The sequence below is a fragment of the Mobula birostris genome, chromosome 2 (genome assembly GCF_030028105.1).
Source record: "Mobula birostris isolate sMobBir1 chromosome 2, sMobBir1.hap1, whole genome shotgun sequence".
NCBI classification, from domain to species: Eukaryota; Metazoa; Chordata; class Chondrichthyes; order Myliobatiformes; family Myliobatidae; genus Mobula; species Mobula birostris.
This window is the reverse complement of record NC_092371.1, coordinates 108,969,007-108,989,250: the sequence shown is the minus strand read 5'-3', so window position 1 is coordinate 108,989,250 and position 20,244 is coordinate 108,969,007. Positions and strand designations below refer to the sequence as shown.

At 45.4% G+C, this 20,244-nt stretch overlaps 1 protein-coding gene across 4 annotated transcripts in view; it reads right to left on the bottom strand.

Annotated features, from left to right (window-relative positions):
• The window catches only part of crybg1a (crystallin beta-gamma domain containing 1a), a 243,875-nt gene extending 224,097 nt beyond the window's left edge, over nt 1-19,778 (bottom strand). For 3 of the 4 annotated variants that reach the window (XM_072246122.1, XM_072246121.1, XM_072246123.1), the window contains exon 1: nt 19,347-19,778. In XM_072246122.1, the coding sequence (XP_072102223.1) occupies nt 19,347-19,594 (248 nt within the window). In that variant the 5' untranslated portion in view covers nt 19,595-19,778. The remainder of the gene's footprint in view (nt 1-19,346) is intronic. The other variant, XM_072246124.1, reaches the window with a different exon arrangement.
• Between the last annotated feature and the right edge of the window lie 466 nt (nt 19,779-20,244).

Here is a 20,244-nt window from a genome sequence, read left to right as displayed (position 1 = left end):
CTCCAGAGTACCTTAATTAGTTAATCGTTGTTTAACCGGTATTATTAACTGTGTTAACCTTGTTAAATTTATTTGATAGGCTCGAGTTTGTGGGTTTTCTGTACCATTTAGGTGAACGTTCCTTTGGGCTTATCATGGGGTCCTAGTTTTGGAGATCGTTTTATCTCGCGGTGTCACTTGTTTAAGCCACCGATGTTCCTTTAGGATTCCATTGTGCCTGCTTGCCGTCTCTACGTAGGATTCTGTCTTTCCTCTGCACTTGGGTTCCATCGTGGCCAGCACACACTGTTACAGAGTTGGCCGCTTTCCCAGGTGTCGAGAGCCCATGGTGGGGAAGGCTGGTTTTCATGATGGACTGGGCTGCATTCGCAACCTTTTGAAATTTTTGCAGTCTGGGACAAAGCTGTTGCCATACCAAGATGTGGTGCATCCGGACAGGGTGTTTTCTATGGTGCATTTGCAAACTTTGTTGAGAGACGCCAGGAACATGCTGAATTTCCTTAGTCTTTGAGCAAGAGCGGGGAAAAAAAAGTCCCAGCTGAGGTTTGCCAACCCTGGCTGGGGTTGCAGGCCATTACTTCTAACAAAGTGAAACCAAACATCATGAGTAGCTGTGATGCTTCTCTCCCAGATAAGCTCAAAGCCTTTTAAGCACACATTGAAAGGGAGAATAAAACTACATCTGTGTGAGTCACTGCAGCATCCGGGGACCCTGTGATCTCTGTCTCAAAACATCTTTCAAGAAGGTGAACCCTCGTAAGGAGCCAGTCCCTGGTGATGTACCTGGAAGGGATGTGAAACCCTGTACCAACCAACTGACAGGGGCGTTCAAGCACATCTTCAATCACTCATTGCTGCAGTCAGAGGTCCCCACCTGCTGAAAGGGGTGACAATTATTCCATTGTCCAAGAGGAGCAGGTTGAGCTTCCTGAACTACCACTGTCCAGTGGCACTCACATCTATTGTGATGAAGAGCTTTGAGAGGCTGGTCATGGCCAGAATCAAATCCTGCCTAAACAAGGACCTAGACCTGCTGCAATTTGCCTATCACCACAATAGATCTACAGAGGATGCTCTCCACTTGCCCATGGATTATCTGGACAATGGTAATATCGATGTCAGGCTGCTCTTTCTTGGTTACAGCTCAGAGCTCAACATAATCATAGACTCAGTTTTAATCAAACCCCAAACCTGGGCCTCTGTACCTCTCTCTGCAACTGGATCCTTGACTTCATCAGGAGACCACAGTCAATGCGGATTGGAAATAACATCTCCTCCTCACTGACAATCAACACTGGTGCACCTCAAGGCTGTGTGCTTACCCGACCCTTTTACTCTCCCTACACCCGTGACAGTGTGGCTGGGCACATCTCAAATCCCATCTATAAGTGTGACGATGACACAACAATTGTTGGCAGAATTTCAGGTGGTGACAAGGAGACGTACAGGAGTGAGATAGATAAGCAGTTGAGTGGTGTCGCAACAACAACCTTGCACTCAAAGACAGTAAGACCAAGGAATTGGTTGTGGACTTTGGGAAGGGGATATCGAGGCAACACTAACAAGTCCTTATCAAGGGGATCAGCAGTAGAAAGGGTGAGCAGGTTCAAGTTCATTGATGTCAACATCTCTGAAGATCTATCCTGGGCCCAAATAATGATGCAATTACAAAGAAGGCACCACAGCAGCTATATTTTATTAATAGTTTAACAAGACTTGATATGTCACCGAAGACATTCGCAAATTCCTACAGATCTACCATGGAGGGCATTCTAACCGGTTACACCATCATTTGGCACGGGGTCAGAAAAAGCTGCAGAAACTCAGCCAGCTCCATCATGGGTACTAGCCTTCCCAGCATAGAGGACACTTTCAAAAGGTGATGCCTCAGAAAGACAGCATCCATAATTAATTAAGGACCCTCACCACCCAGGACATGCCCTCTTCCCTTTGCAACCATGTAGGTGGAGTTACAGAAGCCTGAAAACACATACTTAACAGCTTTTTCCCTTCTGCCAGCAGATTTCTGAATGGACATTGCGCCCATGAACACCACCTCAGTATTTTATTTTCTCTCTTTTTGAACTACTTATTTAATTTTTATATATACTCCCTGTTGTAATTTATAGTTGTTTTTAGTTTTAGGTATTCCAACATTATTATGTACAACAAATTTCATGACATATGCCAATGATATTAAACCTGATTCTGATGTTTGTGTGCATTCCAGGGTGTAATGTTCACGTGGCTGGGCCAGGCAAATTATTGGAGAATTTGAAGCTCTCAATCATCTCTTCTCATTACTCCATGATATACTCCAACCCTCCTCATTGAGTGAATGACAAGCCCTCTTGTTTTGCTGACACTGAGCAAGAACTATGTGTCACAGTCAGAAAAGGCAAAAGTCATTTCAGTTTGGGACCAAAATGAGAAAGAAGTTCTCTCAAAGGGAGGTGAGCCTTTGGAATTCACTACTCAAGGCAGATGGAGATGAGCATTATTCAAAACTGAGATTATATTTTCCAGTTTTAAAACATTAAACTAATTCAAAGGAAAACAAGAGAGTCCGCGGGTGCGAGTCTTAGTTCGTCTTTTACCTTAAGCGAAGCATACATAAATGATGTGAGAGTGTCATGACGTATGCAATTCATACATATAACATGTAATGAATTATTTAAACAAAAATATATAATACACACACACATTCAAATATTACTGAAATATTAAATACACAACAGAGATGGATATATGCTCAGTGGTCACTTTATTGGGTACCTCCTGTTTCTCATCAAGTGGCCACTGAATGTATGTTGGTGGTCTTCTGCTGCTGTAGCCTGGCACCACAATCATTTAATTGTCAAAGTCTCTTAGATCACATTTCTTCTCTGTTCTGATGTTGGTCTGAACAGCTCAACCTCTTGACCATCTCCGCATGCTTTTATGTATTGAGTTACTGCCACATTACAGCTGATTAGATATTTGCATGAACAAAGTGCACAGGTGGACCCAATAAAGTTGCCACCGAGTGCATTTGTGGATATTGGAGTAACTAAAAGATATGGGACAGGTCAATAAAACAACGCAAAGATAGGTCATCAGCCACGATTTTATCAAATGGCAGATTAAGCCAAATACCTTCTCCAGCTTCTGGTTCTTTATGTTGTTACATTAAAATTTTATTAGACATAGTGAACAGACTAAATTGCATTGCTTGCCGTGTCATTTGTACAGAGCAATAAAAGGAAATATCTCTTTTGTGTCATCTTGCTATTGTCTTTAGGCAACTCAAGAAAGCTTCAATTGAACCTGTCTTTTTTTAAATTTCAGTATGTTCCCTTGTTCTTAATTTGTTCTCCCCCTTCAGTTCCTTTGTCCTATTTGTTACTGCCTATACAGCAAGCCCTCCGTCAGCTCTTTCAGACTTTCTCTTGCCTTCATATCCTCAGTGTCACTGCCTTCCTTGTTCCCTACTTTGAGCAGTTAAAAGAATCTCCTTTCCTCCCCACCAATACATTTCTTTTCCTCCTCCCTTTCATGACCAGCCAAACCTTGCACCCAAATCTTGAAGGGCAATTAAACAAATTTTGAAGCACAACTGGCATCACATCTACTCCTTATCTCACCACACTGCTAACACTACCCAGAACCAAATATTGGCTTCAACAATGTTTGCGTTGTCACAAATTGGGTTGATTTGCATATAGTACAACTTCTTGCTCACATCGCTTGCAGTGAAGCTATTTGACAAATGTAACCTGACTACAGTTTAGCACAACTCTTTACAGCACCAGCGACCCAGGTTCAATTCCTGCCGCTGTCTGTAAGGAGTTTGTACCAGCTCCCTGTGACCACGTGGGGTTCCTCCTGGTGCTCCAGCTTCCCCCCACAGTCCAGAAACGTACCGGTTGGTAGGTTAATAAGGCATTGTAAATTGTCCTGTGATTAGGCTAGGGTTCAAGTTCAAGTTTAATTGTCATTCAGCCACACATGAATACAGCCAAATGAGACAGCGTTGCTCTGGGGCCAAGGGGCAAAACACAGTCCCAACAGTCACTCACAGCACAAGGCACATAGAACACATACAAGATGGCAGGCATATGCAAGATGTCAATAAAATACAGTCACACAAAAAAAATACAGTCCACGATGCTGAGTCCATGAACTGGGGGCCGCATCGACTCCAACCTGGAGGCCACAACGCACCTCCTCTGGTGGAGTGCACTGACTCAGACGCCTCTCTCCTGTGCAGCTGTAAACAGGCGACACCACGGCTTGAGGCCTAGTCCTGAATTTGACCGAGGCCATGCACCTCCCCTATCGTCCGCCAAAAAATCAGTGATTCGAACTTGCAGGATTCCTCATTAACAATGTCCAGAGTCTAGCGATCACAAGAAGAGCAACCAGGATGATCGTTCTCAGTTACACTGCTCACCCCCTTCACGTATTGACTCCTCCGACGGCCCTATGTCACACTGGCAGAATGATTCGCCCCGGGCCCAGCTCCTTCAGTTTCTCTACCAGTGAGCAACTCGCCGATGGGGGAGACCTGCAGTGCTTTAAGTTATTGATCTCCAGCAGGGCTTGCGATTGCCAAAAAAAAAAACATTTAAAAAAGACAGTAGCACCTTTGGTTGACCCTGTAGAAGCCACTGCGATTGAATGTGCCACCAGCTCACCAGAAGGTTAAACTAGGGGTTGCTGGAGCACGGCTCGAAGAATTGGGAGGTCCGATTCCACACTGCATCACAATAAATAAATAATGGAGGCAGAAGAATTGCAGATACTGGATTCCAGCACCTGCAGCCCAATGTCACCCACCCCCCCATCAGCTGCCAGCTTCTGTTGCCATTTCCTCTCTCTCTCCCCTACTCCTCCTCACCTGGATCCACCCATCACCTGCCAGCTCTTGCCCCAATCCTTTCCCCTCAACTCTTTATGTCGGCTATCCCCCCTCTATCTTTCAGTTAAGGTGATGGGGTTCGACCCCTAAACTTCACCAGCCCAGTTCCTGCCACAGATGCTGCCTGATCTGCTGCATCTGCCAGGCTTTTGGTTGTTAAGCTACTTGCAAGTTCAGCAGTCTCGATTTGAAGCGAAGTTACAATGACCCAGCGCTGATGAAGGGTCCCGAAATGTCTCCTGCTTATCCATTTCCATTGACGCTACTGGCCTGTTGAGTTCCCCCAGCCTTTTGTGTGTGTCACTCTGGATTTCTAGCATCTGCAGAATGTCTTATGCTTATAAATGTGCATGCCTGTTGACTTCATATTTACCAGGCACAACAATGCTTCAAAGCCAAGGCATGTGTTTGTATTGGCTGCTTACATTCCAGTATGTGTTAACTTAGAGACTCCAACTTTGCAATAAAATACCGAAACGGTGAACATCCGCAAGTGTTGCCTGGACCCAGCTGTTACAAAAAGCAGAAGTTGCAACAAGCTGCCCAAACATTCACTCAGTGGCAGTGATCCAGGTGCTTCACCAGCAGCGCATGACATTGTCATCTCTGTGTAAACTGTGCATTCGTCACCTACTGAGCCAGATGACGGTGCCCAGTAGCTGTTCACTTATCTGCTTGCATTCAGCTTGGCCAGCGGGGTGTTGCAAAACAACAAGCCAACACTCACCATTACCTCCTTCAGCATACTCAAGATCGTTCCTCATATACCATGTCGTATGACGTGGGCGATCTGATTGCCCTTGGCAAATTTTTCTACGGAAGTGGATTGCCATTGCTTTCACCTGGGCAGTGTCTTTACAAGATGGGTGACCCCCCCCCCCTGACCCCCAGCCATTATCAATATTCTTTATAGAGACGTCTACCTGGCGTCACAGCTCGCATAACCAGGCTTGTGATGTGCACCAGCTGCTCATACGACCGTCCACCGCCTGCTACCACGGCTTCACCTGACCCTGATCCGGGGCGGGTGCTATTCCTTGCCCGAGGGTGACCTGCAGGCGAGCGGAGGGAAGGGGCGCTTTACATCTCCTTTGGTAAAGACGTATCTCCTCCTCGCCGTCCATGATTTCTTTATCACTGTTTATTGATCAGATCACAGGCGCCACATTAGTTCACGTTTAATTTTAATTTTGGTAAGTTCAGACACCCAGTCTCCGGGTGTCATACTTCATTCATGTCTTGTACGTCTTCGTTACGATCAGAAAACGCTGCTGGCTATTAAATATTCTGTGAACAGCAACTCCACCTCGCTGGTGAACTGCTGGGCCGCAGAGAAGCTCCGCAACTCGGGGCTGCTGCGCACGCCATTGACTGCTAGTCATCCGCGGGAGACGCGGGTCAAAGGCGGTGTGCAAGAAAGCCAAGGAGGGTGAGGCAGACTGGGATCCGGGAGAGGTTCAAATCAGAGCCCTTCTGGCCAGCTCTCCAATCCTCACTGGCAAACTTGCGTTCACTTGAAATAAACGGGACTGCCTGCGCCTGAGACTGAACCAGTGAGAGGAGAAGGACAACCGCACAACACACACAAAATCTGCAGATTTCCAGCATCTTCAGATTTTTTTTTCTTGTTTAGGACAATTGCGCATTCATTCTCATGGGAAAAAAATGGCTTCGGGGAACCATCCTGGATGCTGTCATCCAGCGCGTTTCGGGCCGAGAGGATTTGCAACGATCTCAGACGGTATCTGTATTTCCGTAAATAAGAACTGGTGTGTGGACCCTTCAGCGGCGGCACCCGGTTGTTCACCGATGATCGAGTTCGTTTTTGTGACATGCAGGCCGTCTTATTTACCGAGGGAGTTAACTATAATTGTTCTGATAGCCGTATATATTCCTCCCTCTGCTAATGTCGACAGGGCACTGCATGAACTCTATAGTGACTTTCAAACCGAACTCTCCGACGGTATCTTCACTGTCGCTGGTGTCTTTAACCATGAGACCTTATAAACAGAGTTCCCGAAATTCCACCAGCATGCTACCAGAGGTGAAAATACACTCGACCTGGTTTATGCGAACGTACCAAGCGCATTTCCCGGCCTCTCAGATCGATTATCTATGATGTTAATTCCAGCATAGAAACCGCTGATTAAACGGGCCAAACCAGTTCTAAAGGTGGTGAAAATACGAACTGGAGAATGTTCAGGAAGGCTGCTACCTTTGCAACCACGTTAACACTGAGGAATACGAGGATTCTGTGTACTGAGGACGTTACCATCACGAAACCTCACGCGAGTGAGGACCACGGCTTACTGCAGAGCTCCATGCGCTTCTGAGGGATCGGGATGCTGCCTTTCGTTTGGGGGACGCGACAGCTCTCTGGGAAGCAAGAACTGTGCTTTCCCGCTCCGTCTAGAAGAGACTATACAGGCATTTCTGTGATACCGAAGACAGGAGACATATGTGGCAGGGGATTCAGAGGATCACAGACGGTGTCAGCGACCAGGATGCCTCACTCTCTCGCAGGCTGAATGTCTTTTTTTTTCCCCGCCCAGTTTGATGCACAAAACAAAGTGCTGGCGAGGAAGGCACCCCTCCCCTCAGGGGAGCAGACGTTCCGTCTGGCTGAAGCTGAGGTGAGGAAGACCCTGGTCAAAGTCAACCCAACCAAAGCTGTCGGGCTGGGTTCTGAAAGACTGCGCAGCCCAGCTGACGGAGGTGCTGACGGGTATATTGAACATCTCTCTGGGACAGTCCATTGTCCCCTCGGTTTTCAAGGTGGAAACCATCATTCCAGTGCCAAAGAAATCGTCAATAACCTGCTGAAATGACAATCGTCCGGTGGCATTAGTATCAACTATTATGAAATGCTTTGAGCTGCTGCTTTCCAGTTTGCTTATTGCTCAAATTGATGCACTGAGGATGCCGTAGTTTCTGTCCACCTGGAAAATGGGGTCCCATATGCCAGGCTGCTGTTTATAGACTTCAGTTCGGCACTTAACACCATCATACCCCAAAAACTGGTGGGGAAACTGTCCTTAAAAACGCAAACACCAGAAAATCTGCAGATGCTGGAAATTCAAGCAACACAGACAAAATGCTGGTGTAACACAACAGGCCAGGCAGCATCTCTAGGAAGAAGTACAGTCGACGTTTCCGGCCGAGACCCTTCGTCAGGACTAACTGAAAGAAGAGATAGTAAGAGATTTGAAAGGGGGAGGAGGGGGAGGGGGAGATCCGAAATGATAGGAGAAGACAGGAGGGAGAGGGATGGAGCCAAGAGCTGGACAGGTGATTGGCAAAAGGAAAACAAAGCTGGAGACACGGGGCAAGAAAAGGGGGAGGGGAGCACCAGAGGAAGCTGGAGAGCAAGCACAAGGGGTGATTGTGAGAGGGAAAGAGAAAGAGAAAAAGGGGGGGAATAATAATGAATAAATAAGGGATGGGGTAAGAAGGGGAGAAGGGACATTAGCAGAAGTTGGAGAAATCAATGTTCATGCCATCAGGTTGGAGGAACAACACCTTATATTCCGTCTGGGTAGCCTCCAACCTGATGGTATGAACAATAATTTCTCCAACTTCTGTTAATGCCCCTCCTCCCCTTCTTACCCCATCCCTTATTTTATTTATTCATTTATTTATTATTTCTCCCTTTTTTCTCTCTTTCTCTTTCCCTCACAATCACCCCTTGCGCCTGCTCTCCACCTTCCTCTGGTGCTCCCCTCCCCCTTTCTTGTCCCGTGTCTCCAGCTTTGTTCCCCTTTTGCCAATCAACTTTCCAGCTCTTGGCTCCATCCCTCCCCCACCTGTCTTCTGCTATCATTTCGGATCTCCCCTCCTCCTCCCACTTTCAAATCTCTTACTGTCTCTTCTTTCAGTTAGTCCTGACGAGGGGTCTCGGCCAGAAACGTCGACTGTACCTCTTCCTAGAGATGCTGCCTGGCCTGGTGTGTTACACCAGCATTTTGTGTGTGTTGCGGGAAACTGTCCTTGCAGAGTCTCAACACCTCCCTCTGCAACTGGATCCTGGACTTCTTAACAGAAAAGCCACACTCAGTCTGCGTGGAAAGCAACACCTCCAGTCTCACTACACTGAGCACTGGCACTCCCCAGGGCTGTGAGCTCAGCCCGCTGCCGTTCACACTGCTGGTGCATGACAGTGGCATGGAATTCAGCCCCAACTGAATCAAGTTTGTGGATGACACAGCAGAGCTTGGCCTCGTCGACAACGATGACAAGGATAGGGGGGAAATGAAGCGACTGGTGGGCTGGTGTGAGAACAACAACCTAAGTCTGAATGTGGAGGAGGAGGAGGAAATGATTCTGGACTTTAAGAAGGTGCAGACGAACCATCCCCCTCTGTGCATACATGACTCCTCCGCAGAGAAAGTTAAGTGCAGCAAGTTCCTGGGAGTCCACATCACTGACAACCTCACCTGGTCCCTCATTATCACCTCCCTGAAGAAGGGACAGCAGAGCCTCCACCTCCTGAGGAGATTGAGGCAAGCGAGGCTCCCCCCACCCCCATCTAAACTGAATTTTTGAGCACCTTTGCGAGCGGCCTGACAAGGTGCACCCCCATCTGGTACGGGAGCAGTCGCGCGTCGGACCACAAGTCCTTACAAAGGACCGTGAGAACAGCTGAGAAGATCATAGGGGTCTCCCAACCATCCATTGGGGACATTTATCAGGAGCGCCTCATATATAGGGCCCTTAGTTTATTAAAGATCCCACCCATCCACCCAGCATCCTCTTTGACTTTCTGCCATCAGGCAGGAGACTCCGATGCATAAAAGCATGAACAGTCAGGATGGGAAACAGTTTCTTCCCTCAGGCCATTAAGCATCTGAATGCCCGGCTGCATTGTATTCAAAGTACCACCGTATAACTTGCACTGTTATACTAATATTTGACTTGTGCGCTTTACTTTAACTATGCATTATTCATTTGTAGATTTAATTCTAACTTACTTTCCTAAGATATTGTGTATTATGTAGATGGCTGTGCTTTACACCCTGGTCAGGAGAAACATTGTCTCGTTAGGTGGTGTGTGTGTGTATATATATGTTAAATGACAATAAACTTGACCTGACGAGAATTGTCATTCAACCATACACATGAACACAGCCAAACGAAACAACGTTCCTCTGGGGCGAAGGTGTATAAAACACAGTAACAACAGTTCACACACAGCACAAGGCACACGCAGCAAGTGCAATTTTGATAGCAGAAAAAAAGAATTCAGTTACCAATAAAACAATATTTACAAAAAAAATAATGGAGCCCAAGTCCCTGACTGTCATGACCGGTAGATTGCTGGTGCACTGTTCTTGTCCTGAAGCCATGTTTCTGCACCTGAGAAAGTACGGGGAAATTTTTATCACAATGTTGCCTGGAAAGGAATATTTCAGTAACTGGATAAAGTGAGTTTGTTTTCTGTGGGGCAGTGGAAGATAGAGGTACAGTATACAAAACGACAGTACAAGGAGTATACACAGCGTAGAGACAAGGGAACCCATCTCCACAGCAGAGGAGTCTAAACGCAAGAGGACAAAGATTTCAGGTAGCAATGAGAAGGACTTTTCCCACTCAGAACCTGGAATACATTGATAATGAGTGGAGCAGAGGCAGCTTCCCTCACAATAGCTCAGTAGAATCCAGACGAGCACTTCACTCACCAGGGTTTAAAAGGCCAGGTGCTGAGAGACGGGATCTTTTCAGATAATGGTCTGCATGGAATTGGTGAGCGAACCAGCCCACTTCTGTGATGTACTGCCCTGTAAAAAAGGTCTTAGGCACATATATATAGCTAGGGTGCCTTAGAACTGTCCACAGTGCTGTGTTTGTCAGCATGGAATGGAGGGCGAGTTTGCAAATCTGGAGGAGCGGAGGATGTTGGGAGTGGCAAGGGTGGAGCGCTGCAAGTGTGTGGGGCAGGTGGCAGAGAAAGAGTGCCAGGGACAGGGGGAGGTGCTGCAGTTGCATACACACCTAGCCCTGAGATACCAGGGGAGGTAATTTGATTCCAAACAAATGGTTTATTAATCATTTGTCAGTACCTCCAGTTGAACTTTGTCTTTTTGTGTGTTTTCCCCCAGCCATCAGTCTGTGTTTTTGTATTGCCATGTGCTGTTGTCTGTTTTCATGCCTCATGTGCTCCTGTCACTGTTCCTGCTCTACTCTGGCCCCTGTATCACTGAGTACTCCACCTCTCACCTGTTTCTCATTAATACCTGCTTTGCTGCCACTTCTGTCTCATCTCCACCTATCACCTGCCTCTCTGTTTATTGTTCAGTGTGTTTTAGTCCTGTGTTTTCACCTGTCTGTTGCCAGATTGTGCCAGAGAGTTTTCCTGAGCCTTTCCAGCATTTGTATCTGTACTCTGTCCTTCTGAGTATCGACTCTGCCTGTTTCCCGATTCTGGTTTTTGGATTTCTCTGGATCTTTTGATCTCTGCCTGAACTTTGATGCCAACTTTGTTTGCACCTTGGGATTTGTTACTCAATTAGTATCACTGTGTGCACGGTACTGGGTCTGTGATTGGAGCCCTGCTCCAGTGTCCTGGCATCATTACAGAATGTTTCTCCAGTGCTTCCTGCTCCCTTCCTCTCTCTTCCCCTTCTCCCAATCATGATTCCCCTCTCCCTGCCCCCTTCCCACTCTCTGTCCATAACAGAGACCAATATCAGAATCAGGTTTATCATCACTCACAGATGTCATAGAGTCATTGAAAAGTACAGCACAGAAACAGGCCCTTCAACCTGTCTAGTCCATGCCAAACCATTTAAACTGCCTACTCCCACTGACCTGCGCTGGGACCATAGCCCTCCATACCCCTGCAATCCACGTACCTATCCAAACTTCTCTTAAATGTTGAAATCGAGCTCACATGCACAACTTCAGCTGCAGCTTCTTCCACTCTCACAACCTTCTGAGTGAAGAATTTTCCCCTCATGCTCCCCTTAAACTTTTCACCTTTCACCCTTAACCCATAACCTCCATTTATAGTCCCACTCAATCTCAGTGGAAAAAGCCTGTTTGCCTATCTATACCCCTCATAATTTTGTATACCTCTATCAAATTCCCCCCTCAATCTTCTACATTCTAAGGAATAAAGTCCTGACCTATTCAATCTTTTCTTATAAGTCAGGTCCTCCAGACTGGCAACATGCTTGTAAATTTTCTCTGTACTTTTTCAACCTTATTTACATCTTTCCAGTGACCAAATCTGCACAGAACATTCCAAGTTAGGCCTCACCAATGTCTTAAACAACTTCAACATAACAATCCCCTCTCCTGCGCTCAATACTTTGATTTATGAAGGCCAATGTACCAAAAGCTTTCTTTAAGACCCTATCTACGTGTGGCACCAGTTTCAATGAATTATGGATCTGTATTCCCAGATCCCTTTTGTTCGACCACACTGCTCAGTGCCCGACCATTCACCGTGTAAGACCTACCCTGGTTGGTCCTACAGAAGTGTAAAACAGCTCACACTTCTGCATTCGATCCCATCTGCCATATTTCAGCCCATTTTTCCAAATTGTCCAGATCCTGCTGCAAGTTCTAATAGTGTTTCCTTGCTGTCCACTACATTCCCAATCTTGGTGTCATCCACAAATTTGCTGATCCAGTTAACTACATTATCATCCAGATCATTAATATAGTCAAAGGAACAGAGCAACATTTTGTGGGTGCAATAGAGACGCCTGGATGGTATGTACCTCCCTGGTGCCAGGATCAGGGATGTCTTTGATCATGTCCTTGGCATTCTCAAGGGGGACAAGCAGCCAGAACTCCTGGTACATATTGGCACCAATAACGTAGGTAGGTAAGTTGAGGAGGTCCTGAAGAGAGATTTTAGGGAGCTAGGTAGAAAGCTGAGAAACAGGACTTCCAGGGTAGTAATCTCTGGATTGCTGTCTGTGTCACATGCCAGTGAGGGTAAGAATAGGATGATTTGGCAGGTGAATGCATGGCTGAGGAACTGGTGCAGGGGTTAGGGGTTCAGATTTATGGATCATTGGGATCTCTTCTGGGGAAGGTATGACCTATATACAAAAGTGTTGGGTTACACCTGAACCTGAGGGGGTCCAATATCCTTGCGGGCAGTTTGGGTAGAGTTGTTCAGGTGGGTTAAACCTAATTTGGCAGGGGATGGGAACCGGAGTGATAGTGCTGAAGATGAGGTAGTTGGTTTACAAACAGAGGCAATGTGTAGCGCAAATCCTAGGAGGCTGGTGATAGGGCAAAATTGCAGTCAATAGGATAAGTTGCAACACAAAAGGTGGACAAAATTGAAAAGGATGAATTGAGATTTGAAGGTGTTATATTTCAACGCGCGCAGCATACGGAATAAGGTCAAAGAACTTGTAGCACAGTTGCAGACGGGCAAGTACGATGTTACAGACGTCACTCAATCATGGCTGAAAGAAGAACATCGTAGGAGCTTCATGGCCAAGGAGACACATTGTATCGAAAGGATAGGCGGGAAGGCAAAGGGGAGGCGTGGCCCTATTGGTAAAAACTGAAATCAAATCATTACAAAGAGGCAACATAGGATCAGAAGGTTTTGAATCATTGTGGATAGAGCAAAGGAACTGCAAGAGGAAAAAAAGATCTTGATGGGAGTTGTCTACAAACTCCCAAACAGTAGTAAGGATGCGGTCTACAAGCTACAATGGTAGATAGAGAATGCATGCCAAAAGGAATTGGGAAGCATTTAAATACCAACAGAAGGCAACTAAAAAGGTCATTAAGAAGGTAAAGATGGAATACAAAAGTAAACTGGCCAATAATATTAAAGAGGATACCAAAGGTTTCTTCAGATACTTAAAGTATAAAAGAGAAGAGAGAGTGGATATCGGACTGTTGGAAAATGATGCTGGAGAGGTAGTAAAGGGGGACAAGGAAATGATGGATGTGCTGAATAAGTATCTTGCATCAATCTTTAGTGTGGAAGACACTAGCAGTATGCTGGAAGCTCCAGATATCAAGGGTCATGAAGTGTGTGAAGTTACCATTGCTAGGCAGAAGGTTCTTGGGAAGCTGAAAGGTCTGACGGTAGATAAGTCACCTGGACCAGATGGTGTACACCCCAGGTTTTTGAAAGAGGTGGCTCAAGAGATTGTGGAGGCATTAGTAATGATCTTTCAGGAGTCACTTGATTCCGGAATTGTTCCAGAAGACTGGAAAATTGCAAATATCACTCCACTCTTCAAGAAGGGAGTGAAGGAGAAGAAAGAAAATTATAGGCCAGTTAGTCTGACTTCAGTGGCTGGGAAGATATTGGAGTCGATTGTTACCAATGTGGTTTTGGTGTACTTGGAGGCACATGATAAAATAGGCCATAGTTAGTATGGATTCTTCAAGGGAAAACCTTGCCTGGCAAATCTGTTGGAATTCTTTGAAGAAATAATAAGTGGGATAGACAAAGGAGAATCAGTTGATGTTGTGTACCTGGATTTTCAGAAGGTCTTTGACAAGGTGCCACACATGACACTGCTTAACAAGCTACAAGCCCATGGTATTACAGGGAAGATACCCGCATGGATAAAGCAGTGGCTGATTTGCAGGAGGCAAAGAAAAGGAATAAGGTGAGCCTTTTCTGTTTGGTTGCCAGTGACTAGTGGTGTCCACAGGGGTCTGTGTTGAGACTGATTCTTCTTACGTTACATGTTAATGATTCGGATGATGGGATTGAGGGCTTTGTTGCAAAATTTGTAAGCGATACAAAGATATGTGGAAAGGCAGATAGGTTAGAGGAAAAAGGGAAGCCACAGAAGGACAGACAGATTAGGAGATTGGGCAAAGAGGTGGCAGATAGAATATAGTGTTGGGAAGTGTATGGTTATGCATTTTGATAGAAGAAATGAAAGGGTTGACTATTTTCTAAATGGAGAGAAAATACAAAAATCTGAGGCGCAAAGGGATTTGGGAGTCCTTGTGCAGGATTCCCTAAATGTAAATTTGCAGGTTGAGGCAAGGAAGGCAAATACAGTGTTAGCATTCCCTTCAAGTGGACTAGAATATAAAAGCAAGGATATAATGTTGAGACTTCATAAGGCACTGGTGAGGCCTCACTTGGAGCACTGTGAGCACTTTGGACCCCTTATCTTAAAAATGATGTGCTGAAACTGGAGACAGTTTAAAGAAGGATCACGAAAATCATTCCAGGATTAAATGGTGTGTCATATGAAGAGCGTATGATGTCTCTGGGCCTGTATTCACTGGAACTTAGAAAAATAAGAGGGGACCTAACTGAAACCTATCGAATGGAGAAAGGCCTTAATAGAGTAGATGTGGAAAGGATATTTCCTGTGGTGGGGGTGTCTAAGACCAAAGGACACAGCCTCAAAATAGAGGGATGTTCTTTTAGAACGGAGATAAGCAAGAAATTCTTTAGCTAGTGAGTGGTGAATCTGTGGAATTCATTGCCACATGCAGCAATGGAGGCCAAGCCTTTATGTATATTTAAGGCAGAGCTTGATAGATTCTTGAATGGTCAGGGCATGAGGGGATACAGGGAGAAGGCTGAAGGTTGGGGGCAAGAAGAAAAATGGATCAACCATGATGAAATGGCGGAGCAGATTCAACAAGCCATTGGCCTAATTCTGCTCCTACATCTTATGGTCTTATATAGATGACAAGCAACAATTGACCCAGCATTGATGCCTGTGGCAGTCCACTAGTCAAAGGCCTCTAGGCAGAGAGGCAACCGTCTGCTACCACTCTCTGGCTTCTCCCACAAAGCCAATATCTAATCCAATTTACTACCTCATCTTGAATGCCGAGTGACTGAACCTTGTTGACCAACCTCCCATGTTGGACCTTGTGAAATGCCTTGCTGAAGTCCATGTAGACAATATCCACTGCCTTGCCTTCATAAATTTTCCTGGTAACTTCCTCAAAAAACTCTGCAAGATTAGTTTGACATGATCTACCACACACAAAGTCATGTTGACTATCCCTAATCAGCCCATATACTCAAATATACAGTCCCTTAGAATATCTTACAATAACTTTCCCACCACTGATTAAGCCTTATAATTTCCTGGTTTTTTTAAGAGTCTATCTTAAACAGAACAACATTGGCTATCCTCCAAACTTCCAGTGCCTCCCCTGTTGTTAAGGATGATATAAATACTTCTGCTAGAGACCTTGCAAATTTTACGCTTGCCTCCCACAGGGTCCAAGGGAACACCTCGTCAGGCCTTGGGGATTTATCCATCCTAATTTGCCTCGTCAGCGGACACCCCTTCCTCTGTATTCTGTATAGGGTTCATGAAGTTAATGCAGCTAAGCCTCACTTCTTTCAACTCTGTGTTCCTCTCCTGGAGTAAATGCAGATACATAAAAATCATTTAAGATCTTCCCCATCCCTTTTGGTCCACACATTCGTTACCATTCTGATCTTCCAGAGGACCAATTTTGTCCCTTGCAATCCTTTTGCTCTTAACATATCTGTAGAATCCCTTAGGATTCTTCTTCACCTTGTCTGCTGGGGCCACTTCATGCCTTCTTTTAGACCTCCTCATTTCTTTCTTGTGTTCTCTTCCATTTCTCATCCTCATAAGGGCCTCAATTGTTCCTACCTGCCTGTACCTGCTTTTTATTCTTCTTAACCAAGGCTTCATTATCTCTTGAAAACCAACATTCCCTAAACCCGTTGTCTTTACCTTTTATTCTGACAGGCACATACAAGCTTTGTATTCTCAAAATTTCACTTTTGTAGTCTTGCCACTTACCCAGTGCACCTTTACCAGAAAACAGCATGTCCCAATCCAGATTTGCCAGATCCTTTCTGATAGCATCAAAACTGGCCTTTCTCCAATTTATAATGTCATGAAACGTGTTTTGTTGTGACAGCATTACAGTGCAATACATAAAATTATTACAGTCCTATGTAATAGTCTTAGGCATCCTAGCTATATTATATATATATATATAGATGATTAACATAGCTTGCATACAGCGATGTTCAGTTCATGGTAGCTTGTAGATCTTACTACTCAATTTTACAAAGTGTCATCAGTCGAATCAATGGGATAGTATATCAGATCTGATCTACTGTCACAACAGGTCAACAGCAAATGCCATTTCACTGGAACACCTGGACTCTGAAGATGAATACAGCAGGATGCTTTTCATTGACTACAGCTCAGCATTCAACACTACCATCCCCTCAGAATTAATCACAAAGCTCCGAGACCTGGGTCTCAACCACTCACTGTGCAACCAGATCCTTGAATGTGGATTGCTGAGGACTTGTTCTTGCCGACAACGGCCATGCGCCATCAATTTACAAGACAAGTCACTCAGGGACTTGGGCTATTTATTTTTTTGTGTGTAACTGTATGCTTACTGCTATCTTATATGTGTGCTGTGTGCCTTGAGTTGGGTGTGACTGTTGGTACTGTTTTGCACTTTGGCCCAGGAGGAATGCTATCTCATTTGGTTGTATTCATGGTTGAATGACCATTTTAAACTTGAACTTGAACAGTAGTTAATGAATTGCGTAGCAGATGATTTAGGCTTTTGTACAAGATATTATCTGTGAATTACACAATGTATGTTAAATATGTTAGGTACAGTTTTCTTCAAGGAAGTAATAACCCCACAGTGACATACTGTCATTGATGGTGCCTTGTTTGTGGTACAAGAATGTTGATGAGCAGAATGTCCTTCTCTTTAAAAAATTGCTCAACAACCTGAAATATTGACACCCCCTTCATATATGTTTCTCATCTCCCTGCAAATAACAAATCTTGAACCAACCTTCCCCATTCTCAGACATTTCATTTATCCATCTTTGAACAGAGTAATGACTGAGCAGAATCGCTCTAATTATTTGGTCTGATGACTGGTATGCAAAACCATACTCAGAACCTCCTTACTGCTGGCAGAATCAGTTCTTCTCCAGTTGTATGGGGCCTTCCAGATTTAGCAATGAGATACTGTATGAACCACATAAACCACAACAGCCCTTGCTCCAGGACCATAACTGTTCAACCATCTCCACAATCCCCTTTCCCTCTCTGAGTCCTTTAATGACAAAAAAAAATGTTAGTTATGTGACTACTGTCCTTCCCTCTCTTACCACCTCTCTCCTTCCTGTCCCTGTCATGGTCCATAATCTCTCCAACTTCCCTCATTACAGTAATACCAACCAATGCCACTTCTGCTGCCGCATGCAACTTCGGCCAACGAGTTCATTGCTCGCTACGTGACGCCGCTTATGACATCTTGTTGTTGCCGTGGCTCGATTTAGCCCAATCTCTCCAAAGAAAAAAAACCTGCCAGACACCAGGGTTGAACCGGTTCAAGGTAACCCATTTCGTAAATTATGCCTGAAGTCCCCCAGCTGCCCTCTTGCTACCAAGCACCACCCCCCACTTCTTCATCTTCATTGCCTCCTTAGAAACTTCCAGCTCCCCCAGAGGGGTCGATATCACCCACTTTGATAACCAAGTCTAGAGTCTAGATACTAGTATTCCAGTGAAGCGCATCTAACTAACCATTGGAGGTTTCTTACTTTTGAATAATCCAGTAAAATTGATGATACTGGAGTCACCTGACTCCTGTATGTATTTAACCATTTTTTGAAAAGTTAGATTTCTGAATGCATGATGATCAAACATCATCTGCAGCCTTCACTTGCTCCTCAACACTTGTTCTTTATGGCCCCACAATGTGACACAGTAAATTATGAATTAATATTCAAATTGTTTCATGCTAAAAGTATGCAAAACCCGAAACACATAACAAACAGGCTTTAACAACTGGACTGAGAAACAAGGAGAGCACAGCCAACCCCTGATCCTCTCCTTTCCCAGAGGTTCCCTGACATGGGTTGCTGGAGACACCAGCAGCTATGCCCCCGCCCCCCGTTATCGCTTCGAGACGCAACCTTGGCCGATTCCACCGTCTGAACAGTGCGGACTGGCGGCTTTCTGCGTTGTGTCATTAATCCGAGCTCCCACGGATGAAAAGCAACCAGTGACCAGTTCTGCTTTTTTATTTGGGAGCTGGGAGGAGCGAGGGTCAAACTTTGGCCGAATGTTTGTATTTGAGTGGGAACGCTGGTAGATGTGGGGCGGGGGTCGATTCTATCAGCCCGTCCATATCCATAAATAGTAACTTGTTATTATACATTTAAAAACAATTACTCACAGAACACTGTAATAACTTCAGTCTTTATGCCATATGTTAGTTATTGATCCAGTGACCTGGTTATCTGAGTTCAGTTTAACCCGCCTGTTTATACATTAACAATATGCTGTAAGTAAAAACTCGTTCTCGCGCGGAAGAAGGTGGAAATGAACGGCCGCAGTTAGAATAACGCCTTTTAAATATATATATGTATATAAATGAAGCCGTGGCGTGATAAAGTCCCTGGAGAAACATGGGGAAAGAGGTAGAGTGGGGGGGGAAAGAAGAATTAGCTCACGTTACGATGTTTGTAGAGGCGAGATCGCGCCTGTCTCCTCCAGCCAGCAGTGGGGTGGTGGGCGTCCGAGACTTATTCTGTCGCCAGGATCCCCAGCTTCTCTTCTTGTGGCTGGCAGCCTGCGAGTCCTTGCACCCGCGCTGGGCATCTTCCTCCTGGTCTCCGGTTGACTTGCTGCGTTGGAAGACCCGGCCGATTTTCTTTCTGAAGCCTTTCGGCGGCTGCTTCCCCGCCTGCGTCTTTTCCATGCCGAGGGCTGAGAGGTGGACGGTGTAAGTGTTTGGATGTGGGAGGGCCGATTCAGGGCCAGCCTGCACTGCCTGGGCTGACCCCCTGGTCAACTACAGCGGAGCTGGCTGAAAGAGTGCCTCGCTCACCTCACTGGTTTGATTGCCAGCCGAGCTGGTAATTGTTGCTCAAACAAACACAGCAACACCATCCATCCGGTAGAGGGAGAGTTAACTTTCTAATTTCCCGGTTACCGCTGTTTTCCGATGCTCTCTTCCAACAGGTTTCCCTCAGGCTCACTAAACTGGAAAGTGCCGCCCCCATACGTCCAAGGGCTATAATAACAAAGATTAAGCTGTATGTTGCTCTGTACACCTTGGCTTAGACTCAAAAGATTCATCCAAGAATGAGCACAGGTTTATTCCTTTAGGATAATTCGGTGAGCTACTGACACAATTAAGGATGAAAATAATAACACGTTTTAAAAATAGTGAGGGTTTCTCTTTCCAGTATTTTCCAGGCAGCGAATTCTAGATTCCTACCTATATTTTAGTGGAAAAAATAGTTCCTCCGGCCCCATCCTCTATATGTGTCCCTGGGTTTGGCACTACACCGGAGGAAATGGGTCCTTCCTATTACTTTAAACCACCTTCCCAGCATTCTCCTCTAA